The sequence below is a fragment of the Eleutherodactylus coqui genome, chromosome 9 (genome assembly GCF_035609145.1).
Source record: "Eleutherodactylus coqui strain aEleCoq1 chromosome 9, aEleCoq1.hap1, whole genome shotgun sequence".
Taxonomy (NCBI): domain Eukaryota; kingdom Metazoa; phylum Chordata; class Amphibia; order Anura; family Eleutherodactylidae; genus Eleutherodactylus; species Eleutherodactylus coqui.
In genome coordinates this window covers 90,842,135-90,861,121 of record NC_089845.1, presented here as the reverse complement: position 1 = coordinate 90,861,121, position 18,987 = coordinate 90,842,135, and the positions used below count along the sequence as shown (strand labels likewise).

Below are 18,987 nucleotides of genomic sequence, written 5' to 3'. Positions count from 1 at the left end.
CATTTCCACTGACTAGAATCACCCAGTGAAGTCACATCCGTTGGGCGACCTTCTGTTTTTTTGTATTATGTACGTGAAAAACAGATGATACTCACGCTTTAAAAATGGCAAAAACTAAACAAAAACTTTAGTTAATCGCACATACACACAATGAAATCAGTCAGTTTTTCTCTCTTGCCCGTGTGAATAAGGTCTAACATTTTTGGATGGCTTGCACTCCTGGAATGCCGCTGTGCCGCTGATCTCTCTACAGTGCCTATATGTGTGTGCTGCTTTACAGAGAAAAGGCCAGAGAATCAGTAGACCCATGACTGTGAACATTAGGGCGGCTTCAGAGGAGCATATGCGCAAATACGCTCGCCTCCGTGCAGTGGACTAGGTTGTTTTGCGTGCATACCAGAATAGACCTGCACTTTTTTGCGCACACAGGGTATTTTCATATGCACGCGACACCCCCACTATGATTTAAAAGGGTATTTAGCCTAATGAAATCCAGAAGTGTTCTTTTTTTCCTGCGGTTTTGTGCAGTGTTTCACGCATCCCCTCGGTATGCAAATACGTAGGAAAATAGAGCAGGTCCAATTTTTTTGTGTTTGACCAAAATGTGTGCAAAAAAAATTGTTCATGTGAAGGAACCTATTAACATCAATGAATTCTATTCTCTGCATATTGCGCATATATTTCACGTGCGCAAAAATGTGTGCAAATATGTTTCTCTGAAGTAGCCCATGGTGGAAGTTCCCAGCTTGTGGATTCCTACCCGTAAGTAAATTATAGCATATCCTCACTCCTTATAGGATAAGAACATGTATATTCCATGCATGCATGCTCACAGGGGAGTTTTCCCACCTTTTATCCCTCCGACTTCAGACCAGCATTGGCACAAATACGTTTGCTGCCAGCACAGAATATTTGCACATGAATGGTGTTTGAAGAGCCGGATAATCAGGGTGTTGTGTGCATGTCAGCGCTTACTACTGTACTTTTTGCTCGCCCAGGGCCACGTCACACACTCGCGCGTGTGATGCTCCCTTTCTGTGGAATAGTTTAAATATTAAAGCTTAATAAGGTCCGGCTGTATTCTTTTCCTGTGTTTTGTGCAGCGGCACACCATCCCTCTTGCATAATTTCGCCCCTGCCATAGACTTCTATGGCAGTTTCGCTGCGCAAAATGCAGAAACAAAAGAGCAGGGCCTATTTTTCTTGCTCACACAAAATCTGCGCATGCAAAATGTGCTTTGGAGACTGACACCATTGAAATCCTTGGGTTCTATTCTCTGTGTTTTGTGCACACAGATCTTGCATGGCAAACATGCCCGTCTGAAGAAGCCCTTAGGTTGGGTTCACACGGGGCAGAATTGACACAGAATTTCCGTGCGAACTTTCTGCATGGAAATTCTGCAGGCATTTTTAAACCTGAGACTAAGGCTGCTAGTCCACGGGCGTAGCAATATCCCGCAGCAGATCTCCGCCGCGGGAGCCGCCGCCAGGGAGCAGGAGACAGCTGACAGTTCTACGCCCTGAGCCTGTCTGACAGATAGGCTCACCGTGGAGAATTGCGGCAAATCGAGTGAAGAATCGCGAGTGAAGAATCGCTATGATTCTCCGCTTGTGGACAGAGGGGCTGCGCTTTCCATAGCAAAGCTATAGAAAGCGTTCGCTGCGTTCGCCACGGCCAGATTATTGCCGTGGAGAACGTAATGAAAATTCGCCGTCTTCACACAGACGTATTTAATTTATTCATGCAAAATTTGCGCACGCAATATGCAGAGAATAGAATCCATTTCCATTGCACAATTAAAAAACACAGCATACTCTATTTTCTTGTGCATTTGCGCACCAAAAGTCCCCAAAGATGTCGATGAGGGTGCGCAAATGTGTGCAAAATATGCTAGGAGTCGTGTGAAACCCTGCATAATTGCACAGGAAAGAGAACACATCTGGAACTCGTTAGTCATTTCAATTGATGCATATTTTTTTGCCGCGTGCAAATGCACATGCCCTGCGCACAGGAAAAGTACGGTAAAATACGCCAATGCACACACAAAAAAGCATAGTTGATTCCACAAAAAAAGCTATGCTCATGTGTGCACAAATACGCATGCACTTGTGTGAATCTGGGCTAAAGGGGAACGGTAATACAAATCGGAGTTTTCTTTTGTATTTCTAAAGGCAATCTGTAGTTTCTGAGGAATGCCATCATCAATTTAGCAGTTTCCTTTTGTCACTTGCAGTACCACTTCTCACCACAATGTCCTGTATCTCCACAGACGCCTATACAACACAGATCTAAATCCAGCAATATTGATCCGTGAAGTTGAATATCTAACAAACGCAGCACTCAAAACTAACATATCCCTTTCTCTAAGATAAACAATACCTTCTTTTCTGGAGGACGTTTTCAGCCTAGTGGGAACAGCAGTATATGCCAAAGAAATGCTTTGATGGTGTCAACTTTTATTTTACATATTGACAAAAAACAATATGGATATGTTGGAATTACCCTTTAATTCCTTCCATTTCAATGTCAAAGTTGACTCCACCACAGCACCAGGCCGGGATCTCCTGTCATGCCACACTAATCGCTTATCCAATTGATAGGAAAGGGGCATGCAAAATTAGGCCAGGCTTTATCCTACCATATTATCTGATTTGTGGATGTAATTAAAATATAGGTCTGTTGTGTTCCCAGTGTCTAGTGGTATATGCCCATCACAACATATGCCCATCAAACTATTGAAATCAATGGCTTTGTTTCGTAATGTTTTGTGGGCACGATTTTCACGTCCGCAAAATGTTGGGCCATCGTGGTCACCTGTTTAAGCCCTAAAGCTGTAAAGTCAGTATCATTAGCCCAACTAGAAGAAGAAAAAGGATGCTCTGAGTTGTTGCGCTGGAGGAAATATGTTACAATATGATAAAACACAAGAACATATAAGTATCTAAACGAGCTTCTACTTATCAGTATGAAGCCCAGAAATGTTGAGTCAGCATTAAGCATACAGCTTATGAAAGTGTAGCTTCTAAAAGGAAGTGCTAACATGATCTACAGATATGTCCATAAAGTATCTGGAGCTTCTTAGAACTATGGGGAAATATGGGGAACATGGACACAACTACTAGAACCAGGCATAGCAACTAACTGGCTCAACAATTAATGGGGCCCAACTCCATAGAAGGTTAAGGCGGAAAAATAAGTACAAATCTCTGAAAGACCATGGAAGAGGCACGGGGCAGAGGGGACACCAAAATAATCGTAATGTCTGGATGAAACAAATCCCATTCCAGGTTCTGCTGTGATCATAGGAATAAATATTTTTCTGAACTTTCTGTTAGTAATCCCATTGAAGAACCCTACAATCATTCCCTTCCCAGCCTGAACTGGCAATTTACTGGACATAATAGATTGCAATCAGCAGCACAACAATTATACATACCTTAGATTCTGTGTTCTAGAGTCTTGTGTATCTTCCTTGTCACTCTTTTTCTTCCAATTCTGGTCAATGGAAATATTGTTCAAATGCCTCCCAACATCAGTTTACATTGACACTTAACCCTTTCCAATTCACTGTCGGACGTCTAAAGACATTATGATTTTTAGGCTGTACAGCTCCGATGTTGGGGTTCTCTTACTGTATATTGCCAGCCTCCCTGCTGTCGGAGCCTATCCAACGTGTCACCTCATGCAGTACTGGCTTTAGCCAGCAGATAGTGCCGTTGTATAATGGCAGAAAAAGAGAAAGCCCCATAGGAAAATCAGGATACACATTGGATTGGAAAGGGTTAAATATTAGTTGAGGTTTACTTCTTGTGTAACCATTTTTCGAGGTCAAAGCTGTTTTTTTTCACTCATTTAAAATTCAGTGTGCTGCTGGAGGTCTATATCTGTATACCCTATCTACGATGACATGGCTTATTAGCACTACCCATTACCCACAATTTGGGGCACATCACCCTCAGCCTTTGCTATGCCCCTGCGATACTTAGCTCGGTACCAAAGCACAACAGAGGTTGCCATCTAGCACTACACATTATTTGTAGAAGATGAATGCATTCTGTGTCCCTTTAGAAAAAAAACCAAAAAGAAAAAAATACTGGGAAAAACATAGGTAGCTGAGCATTTAAGGAGTGTATCTATGTAATCTGCACCTCTTGAAATACTTAGTATTAGGTGCTTGGTGGGCAGTAGGATGTTACACATAACCTGTACCTTATTGCATCCTATAGAACTGACCTTTCATACTAGACAACCATAGGCTGAATGCTCGTGTGGCTGATAGCCTTTCCTCCCCCCATATACATTCAGCTCCCCTGAGTGTGCATGAGTTCTCAAAAGGGAGAGGGAAGTTAGCTGCTGTCAGATACCTGGAGACGGCTTATCTTCCTCAGGAACAAAGGAACAGGCATGTTAAAATGCAAGATGCCCATCCTTTTTCCCCCAATATCTACCTTCGGCCTCAGGTCCATGAGCGGATCGGATTCCGCATGTGGGAGCCCACAGCGGAATCTGAACCTGCCAGTGGCCGAGGACATTGCCTAACTGAAATGGAGCATGCTGCGTATTTATTTTCTGGACCAAAAGGTATGCAAAACAAATCTGCATGCTTTAATTCATGTGCGGACGGTCATGCTTCCTTTTGGGCAGCTTGAGTTGCAGATCTTCCGCACGGATTCTGCAAATCAGATCCGCCTGTGGAGATTGGGCCTTCTGTGGAGAGTTGGGCCACCACCACACACATCAGATGGTTGTCAGGTTCTGCAGACATTCATCTGTGTGTATGGTCATCCCAAGACAAGGCACATCCACACAGAGACAAATTTGTCAGTACAACCACAGGACAAGGTCTAGGGCACGGTAAAAAACAATTAATTTGACTGATATCTGTAACATTTTTAATTAAAATGTTTAATCATTTATGATATATACTGTTATTGATATATATATATATATTTTTTTTTAAATACAGTATACAACAATTTGCAATGGTTCCTTTTCTGAAACCACATTCAGTAAGTCATACTAAGGCTCAGTTCACACCTGTGTTAAAGATCACCATTGTTCTGCTCTGACCTGGAAGCAGAACAACGAAGATCATGGAAATGCTGGAATTTGGCTCACTGACATGAACAGAGTCCAATGAACCTCATTGGCTATAATGGATTCTGTCTGGTTTCCATCATGGTGTTTGACAGTTTACAGTGAAAGATAATGCAGCATGCTGTGCTTTTTGTCTACAGTATGCAAGAGACTCAACGAGAGATGCAGACAAAACCCAACTTGCCTTACAGTTTTGGAAGACAAAATCCTATCATCAGACACATATAATAATGTCTTATAACACAGACCTCAAAGTTGCGTTGCCCCTTTCACAAGCAGGGGAGTAGCTGTAGGGGTGCAGACGTAGCTTTTTTGTTTTCAACTCTGCTTTACTGTCCGAGGAATAGCGAAGCGGAAAAAAACGGTTTAGTTTTACTTCCCATGGGTTTCAGTGGACTTTTGAGCTTTATTTATGCACAGTTCGTTCCCATTCCATCAATTTTCCATTTTCTTAACATATAAGATAATGCAGACTGAAGCGCTTTTTTCTGACAAAAAAACCTAAAAGTAAATGGAAAGGGCTCTTTCATTTTTTTACATTATTGTCAATGGGTGATGGAACTGAACTGAATTTATGCACAGAATGGAAGAAAAAGAGAAGAGGGCAAAACGGATCAGTTAAAAATGAATGTAAACAAAACAAAATGGATACAAATTGATCCATGGATCCATTTAAGTTGCTGAAAAACATATGTGAATGAAACGGAAAGCACACTTTCTGTATTTTGGAAGGATCCATTTGATGGATCCACACAAAAAAACTGAAGGAGTGCTTTCTGTTCATTTCCATAGAGTTCCATTATTTTGTAAAACCGGATCCACTGAAAAAACAGGCTAGTGTGAATCCTTATATTTTATTATACAGGGCCATTTGCTGGATCCCTTAAAGAAAAAGCAGAAACTATGTTTTCTGTTTACTTCCATTTTAATTCCATTTTGCTCTCCGCGTCATTTTTAAAATAACAGATCTGTTAAAAACGGAAAACAGAAGGCTGGTGTGAACGAGCACATAGCAGTTGCACTTGGACCCTGATGCTTGAGCATATGGTGGGTGGGGACAAGTCTTTTAAATTTTGCAAAAAGAGGTCCAGGAACTTCCATTTACCCAACTGTTTGCAAGATAAAATTGAAAAAAGGACTCTCCTATCTTAAGCAGCCTCAAAAATGGTGCCACATATGGCGTCAGTTAGAAGGACACTTTTGCCCCAGTTTTCCAGATGCGACAGTCACATTGATCAAGTCTGTAAAAGGCATTCTGCGTAGAGAATTCAATGCAGCGGCAGTGCGCTGAGTGGCCAGTAGGTGGCAGCAGCACACCTATAAACCTGCAGCAGCCATTTAAAGAACACAAGGAGAAGTGTGAGCTGTCAGTCCCGGGCCGGCTCCTGCCGTCGCTAGAGCTTCCTATAGAGCGCGGAGCGGGCACCGGGAGCGGGAGGCATACGACAACCATCTTGCCAGTACTGGGACAAGCTTGTCGGTGGGCGGCGAAGGCTGTGATCGTCTCCTGCAGCGGCTGGTGGAGGTCTGGGTGCCCCCTCATCCCATTCATCAGAGGAGCAGCAGCAGCATCCCACCGATCCTGGGCTGCAGCAGACAATAGTGCAGGGATACATGTCTGCTCTTGGGGGGATCCGGTGCTGTGTGCCAGCAGGAGGGGGGCACTCCTAACTATCCGAAGGGGCCTGGGAGGCACAGCGGCACCCTCCAGGGATTGGGGTGCAGGGGCTGTCCTGTGGGCGTCAGTATTCAACTAGCTACCTGCCAGGGCACGGATGCTGGCACGGTGATGCCCGCTACAAGTTGCCAGGCTCGGGCATAGAGGAAGTTTTGTAGATGCCAGCAGCATCCACACAGTGTGGGACAAGGGAGGGAGCAGCACAGGGCAGGGCAGCTGGCATCCTGGGATAGTTGGAGCAGGTAGAGCGTGTGCCCGGTCCTGCCCTCTGGGGGTAGCATTGGGATAGCCCAGCCTGCTGAGCACGTAGGAGGACAACAAAAACACTTGTGCCCCCTCCCCCCACACACCCAGCCAGCCAGCGCGTCCATTACTGCTCCGGGACCCTGTCATTGTGCCAGCAGCAGCAGCGGCAGCACCATGGACAGCGAGCGGGACATGTACCGCCACTTCCAGGACTGGTGCCTCAGGACTTACGGGGACTCAGGGAAGACCAAGACGGTGACCCGCAAGAAATACGAGCGGATCGTGCAGCTGCTCAACGGCGCGGAGTCCAGCAACACCGATAACGCCAAATTTAAATTCTGGGTGAAATCTAAGGGCTTTCAGCTGGGCGCCGCAGAGGAGGGCAGCCTGGGGGACAAGCAGGTGCTCTACGTGCCCGTCAAGACCACGGTAAGTCCATGGCAAGGGATGCCACCTCCTGGGTGCAGAGGGAGGGGGGCTTTTGTACTGCACCTCTCTTTGTTTTCCTCTTGCCCTGTGCCATTGGCCATTGTGGTGGCATACTGCAATGTGTCACACTGGAGGATTGCAGTCACAATATGTCATGACATGACCTAATGGCCAATGCCTACCCTCCCTATAGATGGACTTCTTCTCCCCAGCCCCCATCACTTTTACTGCTCCCCCCCCCCCCCCCCACCTTCCAGCAGCACAGAGTAACCTGGCATCATCTGACGTGAGCAGCTCCTACCTCCCCACAGGGTGTCTGGAGACTGGCGAGGTGCCAGCAGTGGCGCTGGCCCTTTTATTTGGGGGCTTTCCCAAAGCTCATTGTCAGACAGCAGCCAGGCACACACTGGCACTCACACTGGTGATGATGATGATGATGGTGGGTGATGAGGAGAGGAGGGTTGAGCTTGAACCACTAGTACTTGGTGCTGAGAAGCAGCTCTCCTAGAATAAGTCAGCCAGGCTGCCTAGCATCAGAAGACATGTATGTACTGCACTGCCACCCTGGACTAAGCTCTGCCAGTACCTGGTGCCACAGGAACAAGGCTGGGAGCCACAAGTAGGTGTCACATTCGGTTCTGTAGTATGTTCATTGCTTATGGAGAGAAAAAGTGGCATCTGATCTAAGTACTCTGTTTAGGAGATAGATAGATAGATAGATAGATAGATAGATATGAGATAGATAGAGAGATAATAAATGATTCTATATTAGAAATAAGGTTGATATAGACATATTAGATGGATACGGAATAGACATACAAGCTAGAGTAGAATGTACCTTGTCCCTATGTACAGTATGGATCTGTTTATTATATGTGTTTTACATAGATTAGTAGTTGCAGTCTTTACAGCCATAGAAAGTACAGTGCATAATGAATTGAAAAGTGTCAAATGTGAGATGTGAAGAAGAGTTTACAATTCAGTTATCACCTTGTATTTCCCTGCAAACAACATACACTCTTATGTAAACAGACAGGTGTAACATATTTAGGCATTGGTTTGAAGCAAGCTACTATGTATCTTTTGTATGCACACAGTTTCTCTTTGTAGTACACATATTGTAACTGAATGCTAGAGCTGGCTAACAGTGTGTGATGATTTATCACTGGAGTTTACTGGGAAACTTTAGTGTTGCTGATTAATAAAGGGGTTGTTTAGGGTTAGAAAAACATGGCTGCTTTCTTCCAAACACAGCACCACTCTTGTCCATAGAGATGTGCGTGGTATTACAGCTCAGCTCCATCCATTGAGGTGCAATACCCGCCAGAATTCATGGGCAAGGGAGGTGCTGTGTTTGGAAGATGTGTTATGTGTTTATAGTTCGATTAAGTTAATATATTTACAGTGTTTAGGATATATATATATACACACACACACACACACACACACACACACACACACACACACTTTAGTAAATAGCTGTCACCAAGACCTGAGTGCCAGGCACTTTTAAGAGGCTGGCACATCATCATAGGGTGACATACAGTTTCTAGTCACTTTAGCTGATAATTGTATTTTGCTTTTGTTAATTTTCTGTAGATGTGAGCAGCATAACTATAAATTTAGAGGATGTGGGGAAAATGTAATAATTAAATTCCATTAACTTCATTGAGAACTACTTAAAGGCTATGGACACCTTTGGGGTAGGGGTACGGGGGGTAACATTTTCAGTTGAAAGGTCAGTTTGGGCTGACCATCATATTTGCAGTAGGGTCAATTAAAAGTTTTGGACCATTTGTCTTCTGCAGCTTCTACATATCACTATATATAAACACTGCAGTCTACCTCCCAACAGGGATCTGTCAGTGAGGCTAGACTGCCAGCTTAGTTTCCCTATACTCTCTCCTCTCCTGCACCTTCTTATCAGTTAATTTATAATCACAGCAAAATGTATTTTTCTTGTGTTTATAAATTAGCTGATAAACAATGCAGGAGAGGAGAGAAAGGGGCTGAAAACTAAGCAGTCAGTGATGACTCTTCTATTGCCACTTAGTCAGCAGTGTCTATACAGTTTACCATGATATGTAGTAGACAAACGGTGCAACATTTTCAATTGAACCCTATTACAAAAATGATTGTCAGTCCAAAATCCATGTATTGAGGTGAAAATAAATGTTACCTCCCCCCAAAAAGGTGTCCAAAGCCTATAAGGAGTATCCGTCACTCGATCAGTCAGCTGAAATGACACTAATGAGACCAGGAAAGTTTTTTAACAACTCCTAATTACAGCCAGAATAGTTTTCACACAGATTAGAGAAATAGCTGAAGGACTAGAGAACAAGAAAGGGAATTTTTTCATATTTTGGAGTGAAATGCTCTTTATTATGCTATATGTATAAAAGTTTAAATGTACAATAGGCAGCAAAGAAATTCTAGACGCTGATCTGATCCCATTTGGTAATTGACTTGTACATAAAGACAGGTTTTACTTTTATTCTATTACTGCATTCCCCGGTTCTGCAGAGAGTCCACTGCTTAAATCCATCCCCTTTCTATGAAGCAGATCTTCATGTGATTTCCCCATTGCCTGCCACCCTCTGGCATCAGTACATGACCTTTTGTTCTAATGCCTCTTTTTCTCAGTAACAACTTCCTTGTGGAAATATCCGACATTATTGGAAAGTGTCTATTATGTTCTACTTCCCATTCATTCTTGCATGCTGCAAATAACACCAATTTCAGCTGCCTAATAAGAAGGATATATCTAGTATGCAGCACTCCAGTAAATGGGAACCTTGGTACTGAATGGAAAATGAGCATTAGAATAAGAACATAAGAGTTTTATCACAGCGAGTTCTACGCTGCTATTTATATACTTTGAGCAAAAGTATATTTTTGTTTTCTTTGTCTTACAACTGAGACAAGTTCCCTAGATACAGTAAAGGGCGATACTATGTCATCTCTCTGATGGAGGCCTGCCTGTGTAGAAAGGCCACATAGGCCTGGACCAGAGATTGCATGATTACACAGGACAGGCTAAACCGTAGGTAAATTATTCCTGTTTATACCAACCAGATGCAGAAAATTTCATTACCTTCTCCTGGGATGAAAAGTAAATGTAGTCCGATGCAAATATGGGCTGGAATGATTAAGCTTCTCATCTTTTGCTATCAACCAGACCCTTTGGCTTATGTTGAAGTAATATGTGGGATCCTGGAACAGTTAGAAGATAGCAAAGGAGTAATGCTAAAGAGCAATTTCCCCCTAAAATACAAATTTTTTCAGCTGTTACCCAGTTATATCTGTTTTTGTCTAATTGGTTGGTCACAGGAGGTGTCCCCGATGGCAAAGGGTAAAGCTGCCAAGTCATGCGATTGATGCACCACTCCATTATCACTAAATAGCTAAGCAGATTTACCAATCTGGTTAGGAAAAGCCAGATGACAACCCCTGTGGTAGAAATATATGAAGATACAGATGAGATGCTTGATGGGGTTTTTTTTGCCTTCTTCTGGATCAACATTGGGGGAGGAGGGTAATAGGCTGAACTGGATGGACATATAGTTTGTAAGGTCGAAAAAATACATATTACTATGTATGTTACAATGAATAAACTGCCGATTTAGATTTTCTACCCATCCAAGAAGGAGGGCATTTCAAGGACTTTCATTTATAGTTAATGCGACCATCTGGTTTTGGGACACATTTCTGCCCTGGGATCAGAAGGTAGGCATATAGCCTGTTATTCGCTGCTGATGTTCCTCTAATCCGCTGATTTGTGAGTCTGTTTTCAGCTAACCAAGATGGCCACTGCAGTTTTTTAGCTTCCTAATACACACTCTGCATTGCTCTATGATTAGCCAGTACTGATCACATGAGCAATACTAGCCAACCAGAGAGAAAATGTTGTGTATTAGTAGTCTAAGACTACCAATGTACTGTGGGAATTAGGTAGTCTGAAGATTGAGTTGGCCATCCTAAATGGCTGAAAACAGGACCCCAAAATGAGTGGTTCGGAGGGGACATTGGCACAGGATACCACTAACAGGCAGTACAGCATCAGCACCAGATCATGTGATGCACTTCCTGTGGCATGCACAGTGGCATTAAGCACAGGGAGGCATTTATTTTGGCTCTTCTTTACGGAGGATGCCGGTGATACATTTGTATTCTGGCTCTGTTCATTGATTGGTTTGTTCGCCTTAGTATTTCTGAGTGTTTCTTGTAGAGCCTTCCTTTTTTGGACTTTGTACTTCATCTGTCTGCTATTCTCTCTGATTGTAACTATTGTTGCTCTTGTACTCCGACCTCAGCTTGTTTATTTAGCTGTTCTGTTCTCCCCCCATGCTCACATGTTCCCTTCATTTAACACCTAAGGATGCATAGGAAATCAACTGAAGTTCCAGTATTAGGTTCATCATTTTTGGAACGGCCGCTCTGTGTAATTAGCAAGTTCACTCATGGTAAACCTGGGAAACCACCTCAGTTCTACCTCCACCAGTTGTATTGTCTGACATATCTAGCTACCCAGGAATCCCCTGTATTCTACATGCCATTTAACCTGTCCCCGTTTCCTGATCGGTTTCTCTTAACAGGACTGTATGGATATGACAGAAAGCAGTACATTAAATTTGCTTATATAACAAAAAGTAAATTGGCAGTACATAACACATGCACACGGTCTAAATTAATGGATAATAATCACTGTGCAGCTTCACTGCAATACGTTGCCGGCGCTCAGTGCATACAGCCAAAATATAGACTCCTTCATAAAGCAACAGATCAGAAGCAAGAAATAGCACAACATGAGGCATATTTGCTGTATACTGAGTATTACACACGTGAAAAATACATGTATCATATGTGGACTACATATGCTCATTTGAGTGAGCCCTTATATACAGAACATGTAGCACCATACTGTACTGTAGAGAGGAGCTACTATATTCAATCAGTGCATGAACTTCATTTAACAGTGAAGTGCCCATGCTGATTGGCAGGAGTTTCCAGCCAATCATGTGCCATGAATCTGGACTACCTATGGAATTGCACGTTAAATGAGGGTTTAAGTCACAATGACCCAGGAAAAGCCACTATGTGTTAAATCATATTGTAACCCAAGGCCATTGAAACATGACGAACCGCTGTACATATGATTGACAATGGCATTTTAGTATAAAATGTTATTAGTAAGGAAGCAGTGCAGTTATATTTTATTTAAGGGGTTTTCTGAGATGTATAATTTACATGAAATCCAGCTCCCCTGCCCTAAAATAGCAAATAGGTTTATACTCATCTCTCCACGCCCCCGCTGTGTCCCACGCCGCTGCTCCAAGTCTCCCCTCTGACGTCACACTTACCGGCTTCCCCAGCCTCTTTATGGGAAGTCACAGGTGTTGCAGCCAATGACAGAGCTCAGTGATCAAGCGCTGAACTCTATTTTTGGTTGTACTACCTATGACATCCTTTAAATTGGGGGGACTGCATCCTATACACAAACAGCAGGAGCAGGACCATGTGGTGGTGCAGGACACATCAGGAGCAGGGAGAGGCAAGTAGATCACTACTTGTCATTTGATAGCAGGGAGGCTGGATTTCATGTAAACTATACATCTTGGAAAACCCCTTTAAACTGTACCTTCAAATGTATTATATTGAACCATAATTACATATGTCAGCAAAAACGGGACACCCAAAAACAAATTAAAAGACAAGAAAAGCTAGTCGGACATGATTGTTGGAGTACATTGGTATTCGGGTCTTGCCACAGTAGTTCTTGGGGTACCTTTACACGAGACAACTGTCAGGTGTTAAGCACCCGACCGCCATTGATTATCACTCCTGTTCTCACTCACTTGCTCTGTCTGGTCCCATGTTTACACAGGATGACAGTTGCCCATAATCGCTCTTTTGAGCGATTATTTAGGTGACTGTCAGCCTGTATAAGAATACCCTTAGTCTTCCTAGAAAAGGTAATTATCAGGGCAGCAAGTTACCAAAAAATCAATCAAGATTAAATGTCTATGCCTCCTAGTATACTAATTGGTCAGGGACACTGGTGCAGTAAGCCAGTGGCACACCCAGAGTATAGGGGCTGTAGGAGTTACAAGGAGAGAAAAATGCTGATGTGTGCGGCTATAATAAGCCCGGTTTAGACACAACGATTATCGCTCAAAGAATCTTTTGAGCGATAATCGTTGCGTGCTTTTACAGCACAAGGTGATCGCTCAAACATTCAGCAACCACCTTACGCTGTCAGCGGGGAATGCAGAAGACAAGCGGGGCCGCTTGTCATCTGCATCCAGCTGTTCCTGCTCGGAGCGCCTGGCTGTTATACAGCTGGGTGCTTTGAGTGGGGGATGCAGAAGACAAGCGGGGTGGCCCCGTTTGTCTTCTGCATACAGCTGTTCTCTGCTCGGCTGTATGATAGCCAAGCGCTTCTAACGGGGGATGCAGAACACAGCTAGAGCGCTGTGTTCTTCATACCCCGTCCGTGTTCAGGGAGTGGGATACAGCTGAAACAATAGTATCAGCTGTATCCCGCTGTGAATTTCTGATAAGGCTCATCTTTGTCTTCCAGCATGCTGAAAGATCAGTGATCAGCGATGGCTTAACGAAAACTGCACGATGTCAGTGTAGTTAGACAACGATTATTGTTCAAAAGATGGCTTTGAGCGATTTTTCAGCAAAAATCGTTGTGTCTAAATCAGTGATAGCATCAGGGGCGTAACTATAGAGGATGCAGGGGATGCGGTTGCACCTGGGCCCAGGAGCCTTAGGGGGCTCATAAGGCCTCTCTTCTCCATATAGGGAACCCAGTACTATGAGTAAAGCATTATAGTTGGGGGCCCTGTTACAAGTTTTGCAACGGGGTCCGGGAGCTTCAAGTCATGCCTGTGGATAGCATTCTAATATATGGGAAAGGTTAACGCTGTAGCTGGAGATCGAGAACACTATGAAGGGAATTTATTAAGACGTGTTTCTAACACTGGTCCTAATGTGATCTCTGCTGGTGCACAATGTATGAAGCATTGGAGGGAAGAAAGTAGTTGGAGCTATACCTGAATTATACACGCAAAGCGTTAATGGCTTAAAGAAATAAAATATATACATACATACCTATCCTCAGCTTATATTCCGCGAGTGGGTTTTGCGGGCAGAGTATACCATACCAATCTGCTGTAGCCTCCCAAACTGCCAATTACACATACTGCGTGAAATACATGATAAAGATTGCAGCATTTCCTATCTTGGCATGTATTATGCGTGCATACACGCCAAGATAGTGCATGGCAATTGGTGACCCTCAGCAAATATGCAATGTCATTGCGTACTTGCTTCGTGCCACGTTACAAACACATGCAGGCGGCACGCAGCAGATTATGCTTGTGTGTAGCCGGCCTAACTGGGGGCACACTGTTCTAGTGAAGGATAAAGGATGGCATCTGATGCAGTCCACGTGTAAATATACTGCACTCCATTTGGCTTACTGTAAATAAATCAGGCCAGGCTCACAGGAATGGGTTGGATTCCGCATGCAGAAATACGTAGTGAAAGACTTGCGATGCATCGCGGAAACGCATTGCGTATGGATGCCTTCGGTCGCGGATACATGCAGTTTTCTGCTTGGATGGACACGTATGGACAGCGTATAATCCACGTGCAAGAAAGATTGCAGGCAGGGAATGAGATCAGAACATCGCACAGTTGACCACCCAGGCGATAATTCATACCTGTGAGTGTGAAAGATAATGCGAAAATACATGCCTTTCAATGCTCATGCTTTACTACGGTCTGTCCATCCGCAATTGAAATCTGTTCGTGTAAGACCGGCCTTAGGTTAACTTCACATGGGCGAGCATGATATCTGATATCAAAATGGGGTTCATATTCGAGCGAGATTTGTGTATCTCACAACACACAAATCTTGCGTGATTTTCTCGCCCATGTGAAGCTGGCCTTAGGGTTGATGCAGAATGAAGCACTTACTACAGTCCCCGCTCTCCTGTTGGCTCAGGAGGGCCAGGGAACAGCTGCAGGCTGGCTGTGCGCTAGACCTGGTATTACAGAAGGCAGTATTGCTGTGTAGCATGGAGGTGGTCCTAGTGCCGATGACATCATCAGGTGACTGTGGCCGGCATCTCTTCTAATTTAAACATTCCCCTCTGCTTCCTTTTTGAAGTAATACAGAGCTGAGCTAGTGAAAAGGGGCTCATTACATCCAGGCGCAGAGAAAGAAGCAACAAACAAATAATCCAGCATCTGGTAAAACTTTTCTTGGACCTCTCTGCTAGTAATTTGGAGCCAGCTACAACATGAAGCCACTTTTAGATTTTTTTTTACAGGGGCATCTTAAGTCCCCAATCAAGTCCCATTGGTCATTTTTCAGCAGTCCACATTGTGTTGCACATTCAAATGAGCCCCTGTGTCTGTGTGAACAATAAAGTTGACGGTATGGCAGTGGTTGCATAGGACTCTGTTGCTGTCCTGCAATAATGTCATTCTGCAGTTACGTGCCCATAATGCTACTGTCACCGCTGAGCAATGTGCTGGGCTGCAGCAGTCATGTGCGGGTAGTCAGAACATCATCGCGGTAGAACGGCAGCAGACTGACTACCCCACAAGTGCCAGGGGATTTACTAGGTGACTATTACCTATTTTGCTACTTCATCATATCTGCAACTTTCTGCTAGTATTTTACATGTCCTGGACAACCCCTTTAAGTGGATGCAGTGTATGTAAGCTGTGGCCTCAAACGGAAATATGAAGGGTTTCATACACATGATATCTGACAAACTTAACATCCTGGCACAAACGTTTAGCAATGCTCTAAATGTCAGGACAGCTCAAATCATCTGCTGCAGAACCTCTTCTAAAAACCATCTGTCACTTATCACTGAGGTGTTCTAGAGCTCAGAATGACAAGCTGGTTCTGTAAGCCTGTGACTTCCTATTTGTGAAGTAGTGGCATCCCATGGTGACCCAGCTCATTAAAATGTTACCAGCCTGAGAGGCACGACAGAGCTCCCCCACCACCTGCCTTTCAGGCTGGAGGGATATAGGAGAGGGACCAAACCTGAGGCTGGAGGGGGAGGGGCAGTGAATGAAAATCAGCTTGGGAGCTGAAGTGGGTGAGAATGGTGAAGAGTGGATGAGATATGTTGATGTGAGATAAGACAGGAGGCAAGAAGGCAGCAAAAGAAAAAAAAAAAAAAAGATTGCAATGAGTAGCAAACTGCCCAGTATGACCTGTGATACTATGTGCCATGTAGCGAGGTGTTTGTTACAGTAGCAAAGCCTTTTGGGTTAGGTCCTGAATATATGGAGCTTGTTTGGTTGATCAACACCTCTTTTACCTATACTATACGATACCATATCTAATATATTTACTGTACTTCAGATTTGCAGGCTATTATTTTAGTAGTTACTACCCTGTTTCCCTAAAAATAAGACCCTGTCATATCAATTTTTGCCCCAAATGAGGCACTAGGTCTTATTTTCAGGGGATGTCTTATTATACTTACCTAGCAGCCGTGGTTCGGGTATTTGTGGTCTCCGGAGCTCCAGCGCACTTGCTTCAGTCCTCGTGCCACAAACAGAAGATTGCTTCCTGGTTACGGGATTCATAAATCCCGCCTTCAGGAAGCGATTGCTGTGATTGGTTCATCGAGCGCTGCATTGATTGGCTGAGCAGAGCTCAAGAATGAATCGCAGCCATCGTGTTGTGGAGGCGGGATTTATAAATTGGACAATCAATGCCGCGGCTCAGCCAATTCATAAATCCCACCTCCACAATGTGATGGCTGTAATTGGTTCTTCGACCACTGCTAAGCAAATCAATGCAGCACTCGATTAACCAATCACAGCCATCGTGTTGTGGAGGCGGGATTTATGAATTGAGTGAGCTACAGCATTGGTTGGGCAATTCATAAATCCCGCCTCCACAATGCGATGGCTGTGATTGGTTCTCGAGATCTGCTCAGCAGATCAATGCAGCGCTCACCTTCACAATGCGATGGCTGTGATTGGTTCTTGAGCTCTGCTCAGCCAATCAATGCAGTGCTCGATGAACCAATCACAGCCGTTGCAGTGGTTCATTGAGTGCTGCATTGATTGGTTCACAAATGCTGCTTAGCCAATCAGAGCCATCGCTTCCTTGAGGTGGGATTTATGAATCCCGTAACCAGGAAGTGACCCTCTATCGGCAGCCGAGGACTGAAGGAAGCAAGCTGGAGCTCCGGGGTGACCCAGACCGCACTTGCTAGGTAATGTATTACTTTCTTTTTTAATGTAATCTAGCTGGGGCTTAGTTTCGGGGTAGGTGTTATATTTCAAGCCTCCCTGAAAAATCAAGGTAGGGCTTATTTTCAGAGTAGAGAAACATGGTGTTTGGATATTGCTTTCCATGTATTATCCGTTATATCACCACGTGGTGACCCTAATGGTTTTTTACTTGATCCTTTATTAATCTTATAAAACTAATATAACCAATAGCCTTTATAATACTGACCATTGACTAAAGAATACACAAAAAAACAATGATATACTATTTCTTCATACGGTAGTATATGTGGCCACACCTCTTCTTCGGTGCCACAATATACATTTTTGCTCAAAGCTCTCTTCCTCCCCGAAAGAGATTTCACCTTTCTCTAAGCCACTCTCACACAGCCAATAGTAAAAACGCTGCGTTGCTACTATGGCAGAGCCGCTTTGTTCAGCTTTCAGGGTGATCGTTTGAGTGCATCATTACTGCGCTTCCATCGCAGTTACAATGCAGGCTAAGAAGGACATCACCACTTTCACTTTCTCTCCCGGTGGCATAGAACACTGTGCCAAAACGCGGTAAAATGTTGTACACAGCGTTCTACCACTATTTTGATAGCGTTGAAAATGCTCCCCATTGATTGCAATTTGTGGCTCATCACATTTAAAAATGCTTAAACGCCCAGAAATGGAACAGACGGCGCTCGAAAAACGCAGTGTTAGAAATGGATTTTGATGTAAATTTTGGTGCGGAATTCAAACCCTAATTTAAAGGGGTGGAATCCACACGACAAATCTGCTACTATAATTGACATGCTGCAGATCCAAAATCCGCTCCACCGGGTGATTTTTTGCATGGACTTTGTATAGATTTTTTCTGCAGCCCGTGGACAAACTATTAAGTACCTCATCCACATTACTGCTAGTGTAAATGTCACAGATTTTCCATGCAGAGAGTCCAGAGGGAAAGTCCATGGCAAATCCACCTTGTGTGAACTTGGCTTTACTGTTGAATACATCTGTGGGCATCTAACATACGGTACATGTACAGCTTTCTGAATGGGAGAACCACTCTCTGGCCTGGCAGCGGGTGAGGTAGCAAGATGAGGAGGTGTGTGAGACTGTGCGTCATGGGCAGAGCCTACCTGCAAGACTTTCTCTCATCCAACGTCCTGTAGTGCTAGTTGCCGGCAGTTAATTAATCCCTAATGTGTTTAAACTTGACTCCCTAGTTGAGAATGTCCTAGCACCCCTGGCGGGTTCTCGATGC

General features: G+C 43.9%; 1 protein-coding gene across 4 annotated transcripts in view; it reads left to right on the top strand.

The window, feature by feature from the left end:
* The first annotated feature begins 7,009 nt into the window (after positions 1-7,009).
* Positions 7,010-18,987, top strand: part of NOL4 (nucleolar protein 4) — a 291,792-nt gene continuing 279,814 nt past the window's right edge. For all 4 annotated transcript variants that reach the window (XM_066578051.1, XM_066578050.1, XM_066578049.1 and 1 more), the window contains exon 1: positions 7,010-7,451. In XM_066578051.1, coding sequence (XP_066434148.1) covers positions 7,197-7,451 — 255 coding nt within the window. In that variant the 5' untranslated portion in view covers positions 7,010-7,196. The remainder of the gene's footprint in view (positions 7,452-18,987) is intronic.